General features: G+C 53.0%; 1 protein-coding gene across 4 annotated transcripts in view; it reads right to left on the minus strand.

Annotated features, from left to right (window-relative positions):
* MTMR3 (myotubularin related protein 3) overlaps positions 1–14,618 on the minus strand; it is a 77,730-nt gene that overhangs the window by 15,062 nt on the left and 48,050 nt on the right. For all 4 annotated transcript variants that reach the window (XM_054173331.1, XM_054173330.1, XM_054173329.1 and 1 more), the window contains exons 8-13: positions 12,496–12,592; positions 11,175–11,288; positions 5,157–5,362; positions 4,348–4,479; positions 2,629–2,740; positions 1,409–1,604 (exon numbers count right to left, since the gene is read on the minus strand). In XM_054173331.1, coding sequence (XP_054029306.1) covers positions 1,409–1,604; positions 2,629–2,740; positions 4,348–4,479; positions 5,157–5,362; positions 11,175–11,288; positions 12,496–12,592 — 857 coding nt within the window. The remainder of the gene's footprint in view (positions 1–1,408; positions 1,605–2,628; positions 2,741–4,347; positions 4,480–5,156; positions 5,363–11,174; positions 11,289–12,495; positions 12,593–14,618) is intronic.

Here is a 14,618-nt window from a genome sequence, read left to right on the forward strand (position 1 = left end):
CAAGATGCCCTTGGAGGGTCCCTTCCAACCTGATGCCATGTGTGAAGCTGTGAGTAAAGTAGGTTAAATAGTGACTGCCAGGGAAGCTCCTGATAGGATCAGGCAGGGGCAAGTAGGAACTTTGTCTTGATCAAAACCATCTGGGGCATGGTACCCACCACTTGGACATTTGAAAGCCCTCCCCTGGAAACAGTGGGTAGATGTGTATAGATGAAAACAATTCATCCTCAGCAGGACACCCATGCTCAGAGAGCCTGCCTGTGTGCACACCAAGTGCAGCCTGCACACAAGGTTGAGTCAAGGTTGTCTTGCATAATTGCTCATGCAAATGAAAAGGGCAAAGGACATTTCAAAACAGTGCCCAGCCAAGCACCTGAATGTGCCACCTCATCCAACAGGACTACTAACTCACCACAGGTCAGGAAGGGTTTGATGGAAGGTTTTTTAGTGGAAAGAGAAATGGTAGAGCATGCTTATTACGTCTGTAATTAGAGCCAAAAATATATAATGGCTGAGAGCTGAAAGCCTTGGCACAAGACCCTGCTGGAGACTCCTTTCCCCCCAAATCTTCTGATCCTTGTAGGGACAGAGTCAGCTTGTGGCTTCCTCTGATGCAGTGGTCACAGGAAGGTAGGCAAAGGGTGTGGAGCCAACTCTGACCAGGAATGCCAACACTCTGGGGGAGCAGGGGGAGGGTCTGTGCCAAGGCCAGAGCTGTGTTGTTTTGGCCTGAGGGATGCCACCTTCTAGAACCCAAGAAGTTTCCACAATTCCATCCAAAAGGGCTTGCTGCAGTTCAAACTCCTGCCCCTCGTGTGTCCAAGGTTTGTGAGTGTGCAGACACACGCTTCTGTTCTAGGCAACAAAGGCATCTTGCACGCGGGCTGCCAGATGGAGCGCAGCCATCACACATCACACAGTGCTGACAAGGCATGATGGGGGTGGAAAAAACATCTAGGCTGAAAAACCAAGAGAAACAGAACTAAGGGAGAGAGGAGAAGGGAAATGTGCAACTGGAAAAACAGGCAGCTGGGCAATCTAGAGAAGGGGAAGGGTTTGTATTGATGGTTGGCTGAGAAACTGCAATGGTGTGATGGAAACTGCAGTCCATAGCCCTTTGTACTCCACAGTGCTAAGTGAAATATGGGGAAGCACAGAGCATGACTCTGCAGCTCCAGCACAGGGGGACCTCATCTGCTCTTGAGTTACAGACACATCTACTGACACATCCATGTAACTCTATCTGCAGACTACTGCTGGCCAACTCCTGCTGGCTCTGCTGCCTTCTCTAGTAGCTGCAATCAGTTAGAGACAGCTGAAATAGAAACTGAAGCAATTTATCCTTGGGTCCTCAGAAAAGGACCCCAAGTTAGTGACTGCCCCATGCACTGAGAGATGGGTCACAAACCTCTGTGGTCCTGTAATAGGGGTCGAGCAGCAGCTTGGCCAGTGCCACTATCTGGGGGGTCCTGTCCCAGCCGTCGGAGCAGTGCACCAAGACCGGCCGCTGGTCTCGGTCCACGGCGTGAACCACGAGGAGAGCAGACTTCAGGAGCACAGACAAGTGCTGCAGCCACTTGGTGCTTTCCAGAGCTGAGAGCCAACTAGAGGAAAACAAGAGAAGACAGTATTTGCTCTTTTCAGATGTTTTCAGGCTTGGCTCTTTAAACTGATCACATTTTACTAGGCTGGGAAAGGCATCCTGGAGCCTTCTTCCTGTGTGCCCCGGTGACACGTCCCCAGGCTGAGGAACAGCCCAGCTCTGCTCTCTGCTCTGCTGCAGGAGACTTGAAGAAGCTTCAGTAACAAGTTCCCAGAGCAGAGCAGGACATGGCACTAGCCATGAGCACTGTAAGTGCTGATGGATAACCACTACTTCGAGCAGCCCCTGCTGTCTCCCTCCAAGCTGAGGGTTCAGATGACCCAGCAGGCCCAGTACCCCAGGCTGCAGACCCCAGATAGCTTCAAAGCCAGGGAGGAACCAGAGGTGGCTTTGAAATGTCTCAAATCTCAACTATTCCCAGGTTGTACAAGGTATGCTGTGGGTGTCTTGAGGATCTCCACTCTGTGAAGATCTCCACATCCAATTTAGTTAGGGTGGCCACTCTGGATCTACTCTGAAGCCATGGAAGGCTCTTAGCAGCAAATTCAGAACAGGCAAGTGGTGCAACTGGGTGTCCTAGTGAAGATGCAACCTCAGAAGATCCCAAGATGAGGAGCCACTAGAGGCTGGTTAACCCCCAGCACTGGAAACAGACCTCCTGAAATGACACTATGGGTGTGTGAAGTACATGGAACACCACTAGAGCTTTCTAAAGGAGAGCAAAGCTGTGAAGATTAAAGAACCTGGAACAGCAGACAAGGCTCAGTGCTAGGATTCAGAAGCCCACCCAGAAGCAGTACAAGTCTGCTATCAGCACTCAAGGCTGCAAGCTCAGCTCTCACTTCCTAGGTTCACTCCAAAGACTCCAATGGCTTCCTTCAGCTCCAGTTCCATCAGCTTAGTGTTACCACACAGGAAAGGCACCAAGGGAAACCCCCCTCAGCTCCACTCTGCACAGCAACAGCAGAAGAGCTCAGCTGCAGGAGGATGTGAACAGAGGCAAACCCCACCACACATCCACTTACTTTCCTGGGTCTGGCATCTGGGTGCAGAGCAAACGCAGGGACTGGAAGCTCTTGCGGATGGAATGGATGTTGGCCATCCCCATGAACACCACCTCGCAGTTGGGGTAATACTCTGCAGGGAAACAGCAGCCAAGAGGGAAGCAACTGAAAACTGCACTGAGCTCAGCCACTGAAAGGAGCTGTTTCATCCAAACACCCCCCTGCTGCTGCATGCAGATGCAACAACCTCTTTCTGCAGGTCCCGTGAGGAGAAGCTAGGACTGGGAGCTGGTGCTGCTTACTTCCTTCAGCCCAGCAAACCCCAGCCCAAACCAGAACCTCCTGGCAGTGCTGGGCCATGCAACTCCAGTCAGGAGCTGCTGACAGTAGCAGACAATTTCAGCATTGTGCTAGACTCAAAGTAAAGCACAACACAAATGAGGTATTTTTGTACAGGGAGAAGGAAGCAAACTCAGCAATACCTGGAGCAAACTCCTCAGCAGAAAGGCAGCACTCAGTGCAGGTCAGGTTTAGTGAAGGTGAGAAACTGGAACTGTTCTACCAAGAATCATAGAATCAAGAGACAGGAAGAAAATGAAACTGCCTGCCTGCTCTGCCTTTCTGCTTTGAAATTGACCTCTGCACTGAGGAGTTACTTGGTAGTTTTGAGGTGTTAAATTCACAGATTCAGAGATTGCAGTGGGTTGCAAGGGACACTCCAAGGGCATCTTGTCCAACCCCCCTGTACTCAGCAGGGACACCTCCAACTAGAGCAGGCTGCACAGGATCACATCAAGGCTGATCTTGAATGTCTCCAGGGATGGGGCCTCAACCCCATCCCTGGGCAACCTGTTCCAATGTCTCCCCAACCTCACTGTGTCAAGGTGACTCTTGGCCCTCAACACAAGAGAGACATGCACCTGCTGGAGCAGAAACGTTCAAGATCAGTCTTGATGTGGCCTGGGCAGCCTGCTCTACTCAGAGGTGTCCCTGCTGACTGCAGGGGCTTGGACAAGATGACCTATGAGGCTCCCTTCCAATCTGATGCAATCTGGGACTAAGCAGTCCTGCTTTGCAGGGGGGGTGGACTCTGTCTCTGGAGGTCCCTTCCAACCCCTAGCATTCTATGATTAGCACAGTGCACACCTTTATCTCCCTCTGGTTTACACATTTGACTCAGCTGGGGCAAGCTCATCAGCATATTCCACAGAGCTCCCATTCAGTGCACACCAGTAGCAGCCAGTTTTCTGCTCTGACAAACACTCCTGAGGACCAGCTGAACCAGGCCTTGTGAAGGCTGTGTGAGCACTGCAGCAAGACTGAACTTTCCCAGAGAGAACATCACCTGCAGTCGCTCAAATAAGCCCTGCTCAAGTGTGTCAGGGCCTGAGGAGGACTGTTTACAAGGGCATGAGGTGACAGCATGAGGGGCAGTGGCTTCAAACTAGTGTAGGGCAGACTGAGATTGGATGTCAGGAAGAAGTTCTTCACTATGAGGGTGGTGGAACACTGGCACAAGTTGCCCAGGGAGGTGGTTGAGGCTCCTTCCCTGGAGATATTCAAGGTGAGGCTCAGTGAGGCCCTGGGCAGCCTGATCTAGTTGGGGATGTCCCTGCTGAGCGTGGGGAGGTTGGACTGGAGGAGCTTTGGAAGCCCTTCCAGCCTGGACCGTTCTGTGATTACATGTGAGCAAGTCCTTTTGAGGAGCACAGCAGAAGGCTGAGGAGAGGCAGCACTCACCTGGGCACTCACAGCCTCCCCCTTTGGCCCTGTTGGCCACAGCCGCTGCGTACGATCGCGCGTCCAGGATCAGAAGCTTCTGAGGCTGGATGGCCAAACTCTCTGCTCCTGAAGCGTTGGAGATGGAGGAATCTGGGGAGGAGGACATGCAGCTGGTGAGTAACCTAAAGGAGGTTCCTGACAGTGCTTCAAGCCACAGTCTACTCAGTCCCACGTGGTGTAGGGACTGCACATACAGAACCTGGAGGACACAGAACTCTTCAAATGAGTCCAGAGGAGGCCACAAAGATGATGCAAGGGCTGGAGCAGCTCTGCCATGAGGACAAGCTGAGGGAGCTGGGGTTGTTCAGCCTGGACAAGAGAAGGCTCTGGGGGCCTTAGAGCTGCCTTCCAATACCTGAAAGGATCTTACAGGAAGGCTGCAGAAGGACTTTTCCTAAGGGTGTCCAGAGCCAGGCCAAGGGGGAATGGTTTGAAGCTAAAGGAGAGCAGGGTTAGACTGGAGCTGAGGAAGAAGCTCTTCAGTACAAGGGTGGGGAGACTCTGGAAGGGGTTGCCCAGAGAGCTTGTGGATGCCTCCTCCCTGGGGGCGTTCAAGGCCAGGCTGGACGAGGCTTTGAGCACCCAAGTCTAGTTGAGAGGTGTCCCTGCCCATGGCAGGGAGGTTGGAGCAGATGGTCTCTGAGGTCTCTTCTAACCTAAGCCATTCTGTGACTCCATGCCCCCTGATGAAGGATTGAATCTCACTCAGCAGGGACATGAGATTGAGCTTTTGGATAAAGCTCTGCCCTCCACAGGGACAAACTTACCAAATTCCACATCAGAGAGGTCTCCTCCATTGGAGAAATCTCTGGAACAATTTCCATTCATTAACTTGCTGCTGTTGGACCTCGAATCTGAGGCACAGGCTTTGGCTACAGACTGGACAAGGTGCTCATCATCTGCATTCCTCCAGCCCCACCAACTGACCTCGGGCTGTCCACAGCGGGAAATAACTGCTCCATTGCTCTGGTGCCTGCAAAAGAATAGAGAGCAGCAGTGCATGACTGGAAGAGTCAGAATGAAAACCACAGAGGGCATGGAAGAATCAAAGGATGCAATCAAGTAGCTGCACTCCTGCTGGCACCTCTCTGTCATCCAGCAGCTCCCCTCAGCCTGTGACTCACTGGGGACACCTCACGTGCTTCCCTTCAACACGCTGTGTCCACACAGTCACTGAGAGGTGAAAGCCAAAGCCCAGGTCAGGCAGGGGGAACAAAGCATTGTCTTGCTCAACACTGTTGCCTGTTGGCCAGTGAAAGCTGGGGAACATTCTGGAACAGCAGATGAGGCAGTAAAGAGGTGGTGTAACACCTGCTGGGTAGTCAGCTCTGCTGGTGCCCTGCCAGGGAAAGAGGAAGTCAGCACTTTTCACTCCTGGTTCACTTCTGGAAGAGGTTTACTAAAGCAAAACCAATTAACTGCAAAGAATGTTACAATTCTGGTAGCAGAAGCCTGGCACACCTTCTGTCTCATGGCATCTGGAAGCAACCCAAACTTCTACTCCTGGACACTGATGGCAACCACTTCTAGGCACCAGCTGTGACTCACTGGAGGTGAGTCAAGCTTCAATCCATTGCTCCTCATCCTGTCACCACAAGCCCTTGTCAAAAGTCCCTCCCCAGCTCTCCTGCAGCCCTCTTCAAGTACTGGAAGCTGTTCCAAGGTCTCCCTGGAGCCTTCTCCTCTTCAGGCTGAACAGCCCCAGCTCAGTCATCCTGTCCCCACAGGGGAGGTTCTGTAGCCCTCTGATCATCCTTGTGGCCTCCTCTGGACCATCTCCAGCAGTTCTATGTCCTTCTTGTGCTGGTGGCACCAGAAAACTCCTGCAGAGCATCACAGACTGCTTGGGGTGAGAAGGGACCTTTCAAGGTCAGCTAGCCCAGCGGGCAGGGACATGTCCAACCAGCTCAGGTTGCTCAGCTCCAACAGGTTATGATGCAGCAAAGGATTTCCCAATTGCAAACTGGCCACCCCAGCTGTGTGCCACGACAGAGCTGCTGCACTCCCCCGAAGCAGGGCGCTGCGGGGATCAGCCAGGGCCAGTCTTCAGTCAACCAGCACAGTCCTGAACAGGAAGCAAGCCCACCCAAACCTGTAAATCCCAACTCTTTTGCCCCCTCACACTCTAACCAGTGTTTGTGGGGGTGTGACAAGCTGGTGCTGGACTCCTTGTCAGAGCTGTCGAGGCCGTGCCAGGTGCTGCCAGCACCGCCCCGGCAGCGGAACCACAGGGCCCAGCAGCGGCTGCCTCGTGCCGCCCCGCAGCAGCGCTGACACGGGGCTCGGGCTCCTGGCTGCAAGCATTTCCAATCATCAAACAGCTTGTGCTAGGGCATTTTAAGTGGTTTTTCATCTCTGTCTTGTAATTACTTGATATAAAATCCCTTTTGCTGAGAGGAACGAGGGCCACAGGGCATTAGCTGCGGCAAAGGCGAGGCAAGCCGAGCGCCACGGCACCGGGAGCGAGGAAATCTATTGCTGCTGGAATTGAACAGCCTGCCAGAAACAGCTCTGCTCATGTCAAATTAGTTCAGCAAAAAAATATGTGCCAATCACTGAAAGGCCACCTAGTTCCCTGCTAGGCCTGCACAAATAACAAAAGAAAATAAACCATCATTAGGGCTGTAAGGAATCTATTTGGAGCACTCGGAGGAGCTCATTTCTTTCCCCGTCTGTTCGCCCAGATTTCATTACTGGCAGCCTGCAGAATCATTTTCATAGGGTCATAAACACTTTCATTTTCATCTCTGGCTTCTTGTTTCCCATTTATACCACAAATAATAAAGAATCATTAGGCCAGAAGTTGAGTTCATTGATAGCTGGGAAGCCCTAACGGCTCTAAGCCCGCACCAACATGCCAGGTTCAGCTGCACCAGCAGAAATCAAACAATTCTATTTAGGGTAATGCTGGAGTCCTGAGGAACCAGGCTCACTCCAGCCACACTGCTAGGAGGGACAAAAAATAGCAAATAGCTTAAATGTGATTCCAGGGTCCCTGGGGATAAGCTGGTGTCACTCAGATCTCAGCAACCAAAAACAAGATGAGAAAGCAATTCAAAGCGAAGCCTCCGCTGCCAATTCCCTAACCCAGGTGCAGCCTCCCTCCAGGAGCTGCAGAGGGAATCATCAGGAGACAGGTAAAAAGCCCTCTGTGAAGCATCTTCTAAGTGGATGATGTCCAGCTCACCCCTGCACAGCCTTCAGCCTCCTTCTGTTCAAGCAACCTTTAGATTACAAGGACAAATCCACCAAGTCCTTGCACATAGAGAGAGGGAGGGAGGGCTACCGAAGGTCTGAGTGGCTCCTTCCATACCATACTCATGGATTCATGGAAGGGCTTGGGTTGGAAGGGGCCTTGAAGATCATGAAGCTCCAACACCCTGTCAAGGGCAGGGGACACCTCCCACCAGCCCAGGTTGCTCAAGGCCTCATCCAAGCTGGCCTTCAACACCTCCCTGGGCAACCTGTTCCAGTGTCTCTGCACCCTGACAAGAGTTTGTTCCTCATCTCCAGTCTAACTTTGCTCTCCTCCAGCTCAAAGCCATTGCCCCTTCGTCCTGGATTTTTAGATGTGATCAGTAATAAAACTAACAGACCCAAAGTCATCTTCAGCAGCCAAGCAATGCCTGCACAAAGTAAGAAGAGGAGATTTTTATGGCAGCATAAAGAGAGAGGACTATCCATGGGCTTCCAATCACACGGGTCATCAACCCCCGGCTGCTGGGAGCTCTCCCAGAGTGCAGGATGATGAACTGGGTGTCTTGAAAAAACCATTACCAAATGTCAAGGTAAAGGGAAAAAGAAACCAAAAGAGGGGGTGGGGGGACAATCTCCCTGTGATTTTTAAGATGACAGAGGAAAGGCTGGGTGGTAATTTACAACAGAGTCCACCGGAGCCCCAGAAAAGGGAATGCCAGGGCTGAACCTCTGCCCACCTGCACCACTGTGCCCAGTGCTGGGCTGCCCAGCTCCAGAGCCAGGGATCTGCTGGACACAGTCCAACTGAGAGCTGTGAGGATGATGAAGGGACTTGAATGGCTCTGCTACAGAGAAAGATTGAGAGCTCTGGGGCTGGTTAGTCTGGAGAGGAGAAGGCTGAGAGGGGACCTGATCCATGTCCATCAATACCTGAGGGGTGGGGGGCAAGAGGAAGGTGCCAGGCTCTCCTGGGTGCTGCCCTGTGATAGGACAAGGAACAACAGGGCTAAGCTGGAACCCAGGATGTTCCACCTCAACATGAGGAGAAACTTTTTAGGTGTGAGGGTGCTGAAGCAGGCTGCCCAGAGAGGTTGTGGAGTCACCAACCCTGGGGGTGCTCAAGAAGCTGTAGATGTGGTGCTTCAGGATATAGTTTCATGGTCATTAATAACTGGGTTATGGTTGGACTCCATCTTCAAGGTCTTTTCCAACCTTAATGATTCTAGGAGTTCAAAGTACCTCCAGTCCTGAACAGTCAGGGAAGCACTGTTCCCCCAGAGCAACAGAGGATGGAGCAATTCCTGACCATTCCCAAGAATCCTACACCAACCCCTTTGTCACTTGGAAGGAGTAGCAGAGAAGCCAGGAGGATTTAAAGCCAATCATCTGCTGCCACAAGTTGATTTCACAGCACACAAACTCTTCAGCTGGGTAAATGATGTTTTATGCCCTGCTCTTCACTCCTGTACATTTGCTCCTCCCACCCAGGCTGAATGAGTTTGTCACCTTTACTGCTCTCTAAATTTAGCTTGCCCCTCAGAGAGCAGCCTCTGCCTTCTGTCTGGCCAAGAAGGCTTTCAGAGGTTCACAGAACGGTTTGGCTTGGAAGGGACCTTGAAAATCATCGGGTTCCATCCCCCCTGCCATGGGCAGGGACACCTCCCACCAGCCCAGGTGGCTCAAGGCCTCCTCCAGCCTGGCCATGAACACCTGCAGGGAGGGGGCAGCCACAGCCTCCCTGGGCAACCTGTGCCAGAGTCTCCCCAGCCTCACTGGAAAGAATTTCTTCCCAATCTTGTCTAAATTTGCCCTCCTCAAGCTTCAATCCATTGCCCCTCATCCTGTCCCTGCAATCCTGTAGCCCCCCATAGGTACTGGGAGGCTGCTCGAAGGCCTTCCTGGAGCCTTCTCTTCTCCAGGCTGAACATCCCCAGCTCTCTCAACCTGTCCCCACAGGGGAGGTTCTCCAACCCTCTGATCATCTTCACAGCCTCCTCTGGACTTGTTCCAATAGCTCAATGTCCTCCTCCTGGTTAGAGGCCCCAGAGCTGGAGGCAGTGCTGCAGGTGGGGTCTGAGCAGAGCAGAGGGGCAGAATCCCCTCCCTGTCCTGCTGCTCTCCCTGCTTTGGATGCAGCCCAGCACACAGTTTCACTGCAGTCTGAGTATGAGCCAGATGAGAATTAGGGAGCAGCCACAGCAGAGCCTCACCGGAGGCCATTTGTCATTTCTTCAGCTGTGTTCATGGCTTCAGCTTCCATTTTTTCATTTTCATATTAAAAAATAATCAAATCACTTGCAGCTGAGGTGAGTGCCCCAGGAATGACTTGCAGGAGATGCAAATGTGGAGTGCTCCTACAACGTGTGCTTGGAATTCAGACACAAACCATTACTCCCACTCAGACTGAAGGGGTAGCAAGTTTATAGCTTGTCAGGGGCTGGCTCGTGCTGCTGTCTCTCACACTCCTGGAGTTTTGGATGGGGACAGAACACTCCATACCTAGCAGATGGAGAGACAAAGGCCCCAAGCTATCAGGCCTAACAAATCATACTTTGCTCTCACTTAAGTACACATCTGAACATCTCCTCATGCAAGGGGTCACAGAATCCCAGCATGCTGAGGGTTGGAAGGGACCTCTGGAGACCATCCAGTGCAAGCCCCCTGCTAAAGCAGGGCACCCCCAGCAGCTTGCCCAGCAGTACAATGGCCAGGTGGCTTTGGAAGCTCTCCACACAAGGAGACTCCACAACCTCTCTGGGCAGCCTGCTCCAGGCCTCCAGCACCCTCACAACAAACAACTTTCTCCTCCTCTTCAGATGGAACCTCCTGGGCTCCAGTTTGTGCCATTGCCCCTTGTCCTGTCCCTGGGCACCACTGACATGAGTCTGACACCAGCCTCTTGCCCCCCACAGGCCCTTCAGCTCTTGCTGAGCATTGCTCAGATCCCCTCTGGGGCTGCTCTTCTGCAGGCTCAACAGCCCCAGGGCTCTGAGCCTTTCCTCCTCCAGGCCCCTCAGCAGCTTCTCAGCCTCTGCTGGACTCTCTCCAGTAGCTCTCTTGGAAAGGAGGTCCCCTGCCACCCTTGTTTGGTATCTAGACCCTGAGGGTAGTTTGTGTTTTGTTCCAAGGTCCTGTTCTCCACACTGCTTCTGGGATCCTTCTGGAGCTGAACAGCAGGGCCTCATCTCAGCCAGAGTCCCAGGATGGATCAGCTTGGTACCTTTCCACCATGCAGCACAGTGGGACTGGGCCAGGTTTTGCTGCCTCTCCCAGCCTGCTTCTACAACTCCACTCTAGCAGGTCCAGGCCCTTCCCACAGCATCCCTCCATACAAGCAGCACAAACCACAGCCAGCTGCAGGCCAGGCCCTCTGTACCCTGAATAAGTTATAAAAACAGAATTGTGCAATACCTTGAAGACCTCTGCTGAGGTCTGCCAGGCTCAGTGTGGGGCCTCTGGGGCCCAGAGGAGCCTGCACACCTTTCCTCACAAGCCAAGATTCCCAGTTCCAACTGACTGCAGCTGTTATTTGCTGGAGCAGCCCATCTGCAGCCCAGGGAAAGCTGTGCCACCTGCAAGAGCCTCACCTGTAGACCACAGCAGGGATACGCTTCCAGGAGCGAAAGCTTGCCACACTCTCCAGCTCCTTATCTGTGATCCAGGCAGGAACTATGATCTCCTGGGGGTAACTTCCACAGAGCCTGTGACAAAAGGAGTGCAAAGGGTTGAAGGCAAGCAGCAACACAGGCACAAACAAGCAGTATCAGCAACCTGAGGGCTGCTCACCCCAGCAAACTGCCCTTCTGCTGGTCCTGGTGGTCCAAGGAGGTTGTGGCTGCCTCCTCCCTGGAGGTGCTCAAGGCCAGGTTGGATGAGGCCTTGAGCAACCAAGCCTAGTTGAGAGGCATCCCTACCCATGGCAGGAGGTTGGAGTAGATGATCTTTAAGGTCCCTTCCAACCTGAGCCATTCTGGGTTTCTACCAGCCCTGAGCAGAGGAACACCACACTCTGCTCCAGCAGGCAGAGAAGTGCACATCTGTCCAGGTTTCAGGACCAGAGAAAAGGTTTGCTCTTGATTCTCAACCTCAACTCTCCCAAACCAACTTGACTTGATTTCAATACAAGTCTTTGTCTTAGGTTAGAGAACAAGGCACCACTAGAAATGGCTTTCAGCAGATCAGACTCCACTCTTTGCTGCCCTTCTTCAATTAGAGAACCACTTCTCCCAGAAGCCCTCCAGCAAGCACATCAGAAGGAGCTATTTCGAAGCCCCACAAAATTATGGCAGCTAATGAAGTATTAGATAATAGCTTCAAAGCACTTCCCCCCCCCAGCAGAATGAAAACCCCTCATTGTAACTTCCTTCATTAGGAACTGAAGAACTTGGAGACTGAGCAGAGGGCTGGAGCTGCTCTGCTGTGAGCACAGACTGAGAGAGTTGGGGTTGTGCAGGCTGGAGAGGAGAAGGCTCCCAGGAGACCTCATTGTGGCCTTGCAGGATCTGCAGGGGGCTCCAAGAAAGCTGGGGAGGGACTTTTGAGGGTGTCAGGGAGGGACAGGACTGGAGGGGGATGAAGCAAAACTAGAAGTGGGGAGATTTGAGATTGGCAGTGAGGAAGAAGTTGTTCCCCAGGAGGGTGGTCAGAGCCTGGCACAGGCTGCCCAGGGAGGTGGTGGCAGCCTCCTGCCTGGAGGTGTTTGCAGCCAGGCTGGATGTGGCTGTGAGCAACCTGCTGTGGTGTGAGGTGTCCCTGCCCAGGGCAGGGGGTTGGAGCTGGCTGAGCCTTGAGCTCCCTTCCAACCCTGCCAGTTCTGTGATTCCATGAAAAAAAATGTGCAGTGATCTGCTGTGCCAGAAGTGCTGCTGTGAGATCCCCCCTGGCTGTGAACCAGCAGCCCACACTCACTTGTACTTCTCATTGATGTTGGAGATCCTCCAGGCATTGTTCATGTCGAAGCCCATCCGCTCCACTTCGTTTTTAAACCTTGAGGTTACATGTTCTCCTGGTGGTAAGAGCACAGACACAAACCAAGGCAAATCAAGGTCTGGGCCACAGAGAAAATCAACCACTGCTTGAAAACTGCCAAGAAAACAAACAGTCCCAACCCACCACCCAGGCTCCACAATGCTCTGCATCAGCCTGTGCTGCTGGCTCTGCCTGCTCAGCTCTCCAGAGATGGCCAGCAGATGGAGAGGGGATCCTGCCCCCCTGCTCTGCTGAGACCTCACCTGCAGGGCTGGGTCCAGATATGGGGCCCCAACACAAGAGACACATGGACCTGATGGAGAGGGTCCAGAGGAGGCCACAAAGATAATCAGAGGGCTGAAGCACCTCTGCTATGGGGACAGGCTGGGAGAGCTGAAGAGAAAGCTGCAGGGAGACCTTAGAGCTGTATTTCAGTGTCTGAAGGAGGCTGCAGGCAGGCTGGGGAGGGACTGTTCAGGAGGGCCTGTAGGGACAGGGCAAGGGGCAATGGTTTGGAACTGGAGCAGGGCAGATTTAGGTTGGACAGCAGGAGGAAGTTCTGCTCAGGGAGGCTGGGGAGATACTGGGACAGGCTGCCCAGGGCTGTGCTGGAGGCTCCATCCCTGGAGACATCCAAGCTCAGCCTGGCTGTGTCCCTGTGCAGCCTGCTCTGGCTGGAGCTGTCCCTGCTGCCTGCAGGGGGGTGGACAAGATGCCCCTGGAGGCTCCCTTCCAACCTGATGCAATCTGTGACTCTGTCCCAGCCCCACAAGGACTTTCTCTCTGGAATGCCCAGCTCCTGTGAACTCCTGTAAGAAACACTAACACTGCAGATGGGAACCAGGCACAGCAGCCAAAGAGCTCAGATCCACCAGCAGGCTTAGGGAGAACATGAGGAGTTTTTCTTTTCTGAAGGTCAACATCATTTCCTATCAATGGGTAGAGCAAAGGATCATGGAATCAAGAGGGGTGGAAAAGACCTTCAAGAATATCAAGTCCAACTGTAACCCAACTACCATGACCACCAAACTCTATCCTGAAGCCTCACATCTCCAGTCTCACCCTCCCCTCTTCCAGCTCAAAGCCATTGTCCCTCATCCTGTCACTACAAGCCCTTGTCAGAAGTCCCTTCCCAGCTCTCCTGTATCCTCCTTCAGGTCCTGGAAGGCTGCTCTAAGATCTCCCTGAAGCCTTCCCTTCTCCAGGCTGCAGATATGAAGATAAAAAGCCTAAATGAGTGTTTGACACAAGTATCAGTCACAAGATCCCCCCCAGTCCCTGGGTTAATACATTAAAGGAATTGGAATGAGCTCCATTTATTTTCCAGACACAAGTGAGAGCTACAATAGCAATAAAGAACAATATTGATGGGCAGAGAGGCTGAGGAATTAGAGAGCATTCAATCAACGTGGAGACAAGAATAATGCACCAAATTTCCAGCTTCAGAGAGGCAAGAAATGTGCTAAAATAATGAGCATCAGAGTAAGAGCAGATAAAATGATCCTGAAAGTCTGTCTGCTGCTTGTCTCTGTACATCACTGCCTTGTTAAATCATCAGGCAGAGAAGCACCCAGCAGGGGGAAAAAAACAACCTGTTGCTAACCCAATGCTGGAAGTTGCAGAGTGGCATTCTGGAGCTCAGCAAGGCCTGCAGGCTTTCAGGGCCCGAGATACCCAGAGGTCATTTAGTTCTAATGCCCCTGCCATGGGCACTGACACCTTCCACCACCCCAGCCTGCCCAAGGCCGCAGCCAGCCTGGCTTTCAACTCTTCCAGGCTTGGAGTTTCCACTGCTTCTCTGTGCAGCCTGTTCCAGTCCCTCTCCCTGGGGCTGCTCTCCAGCAGATCACCTCCCAGCTGGTGCAGTTTGGTGCTCCTCCCCAGATGCAGGGCTCTGCTCTTCTCCTTGCTGAGGCTCACGAGGCTGCCCTGGGGCCGGCTCTCAGCCCGGCCAAGCCTCGCCGGAGGGCCGCGCAGCCGCAGGGCCCTCACCGCCTCCCTCGCACCGCCCCTGCTCTCCTTTGGGCAGCTGCTGCCGGTGTCTCCAGGCCAGGCCAGCAGGC

This window comes from Dryobates pubescens, chromosome 25 (genome assembly GCF_014839835.1).
Source record: "Dryobates pubescens isolate bDryPub1 chromosome 25, bDryPub1.pri, whole genome shotgun sequence".
In the NCBI taxonomy this organism is placed as follows: domain Eukaryota; kingdom Metazoa; phylum Chordata; class Aves; order Piciformes; family Picidae; genus Dryobates; species Dryobates pubescens.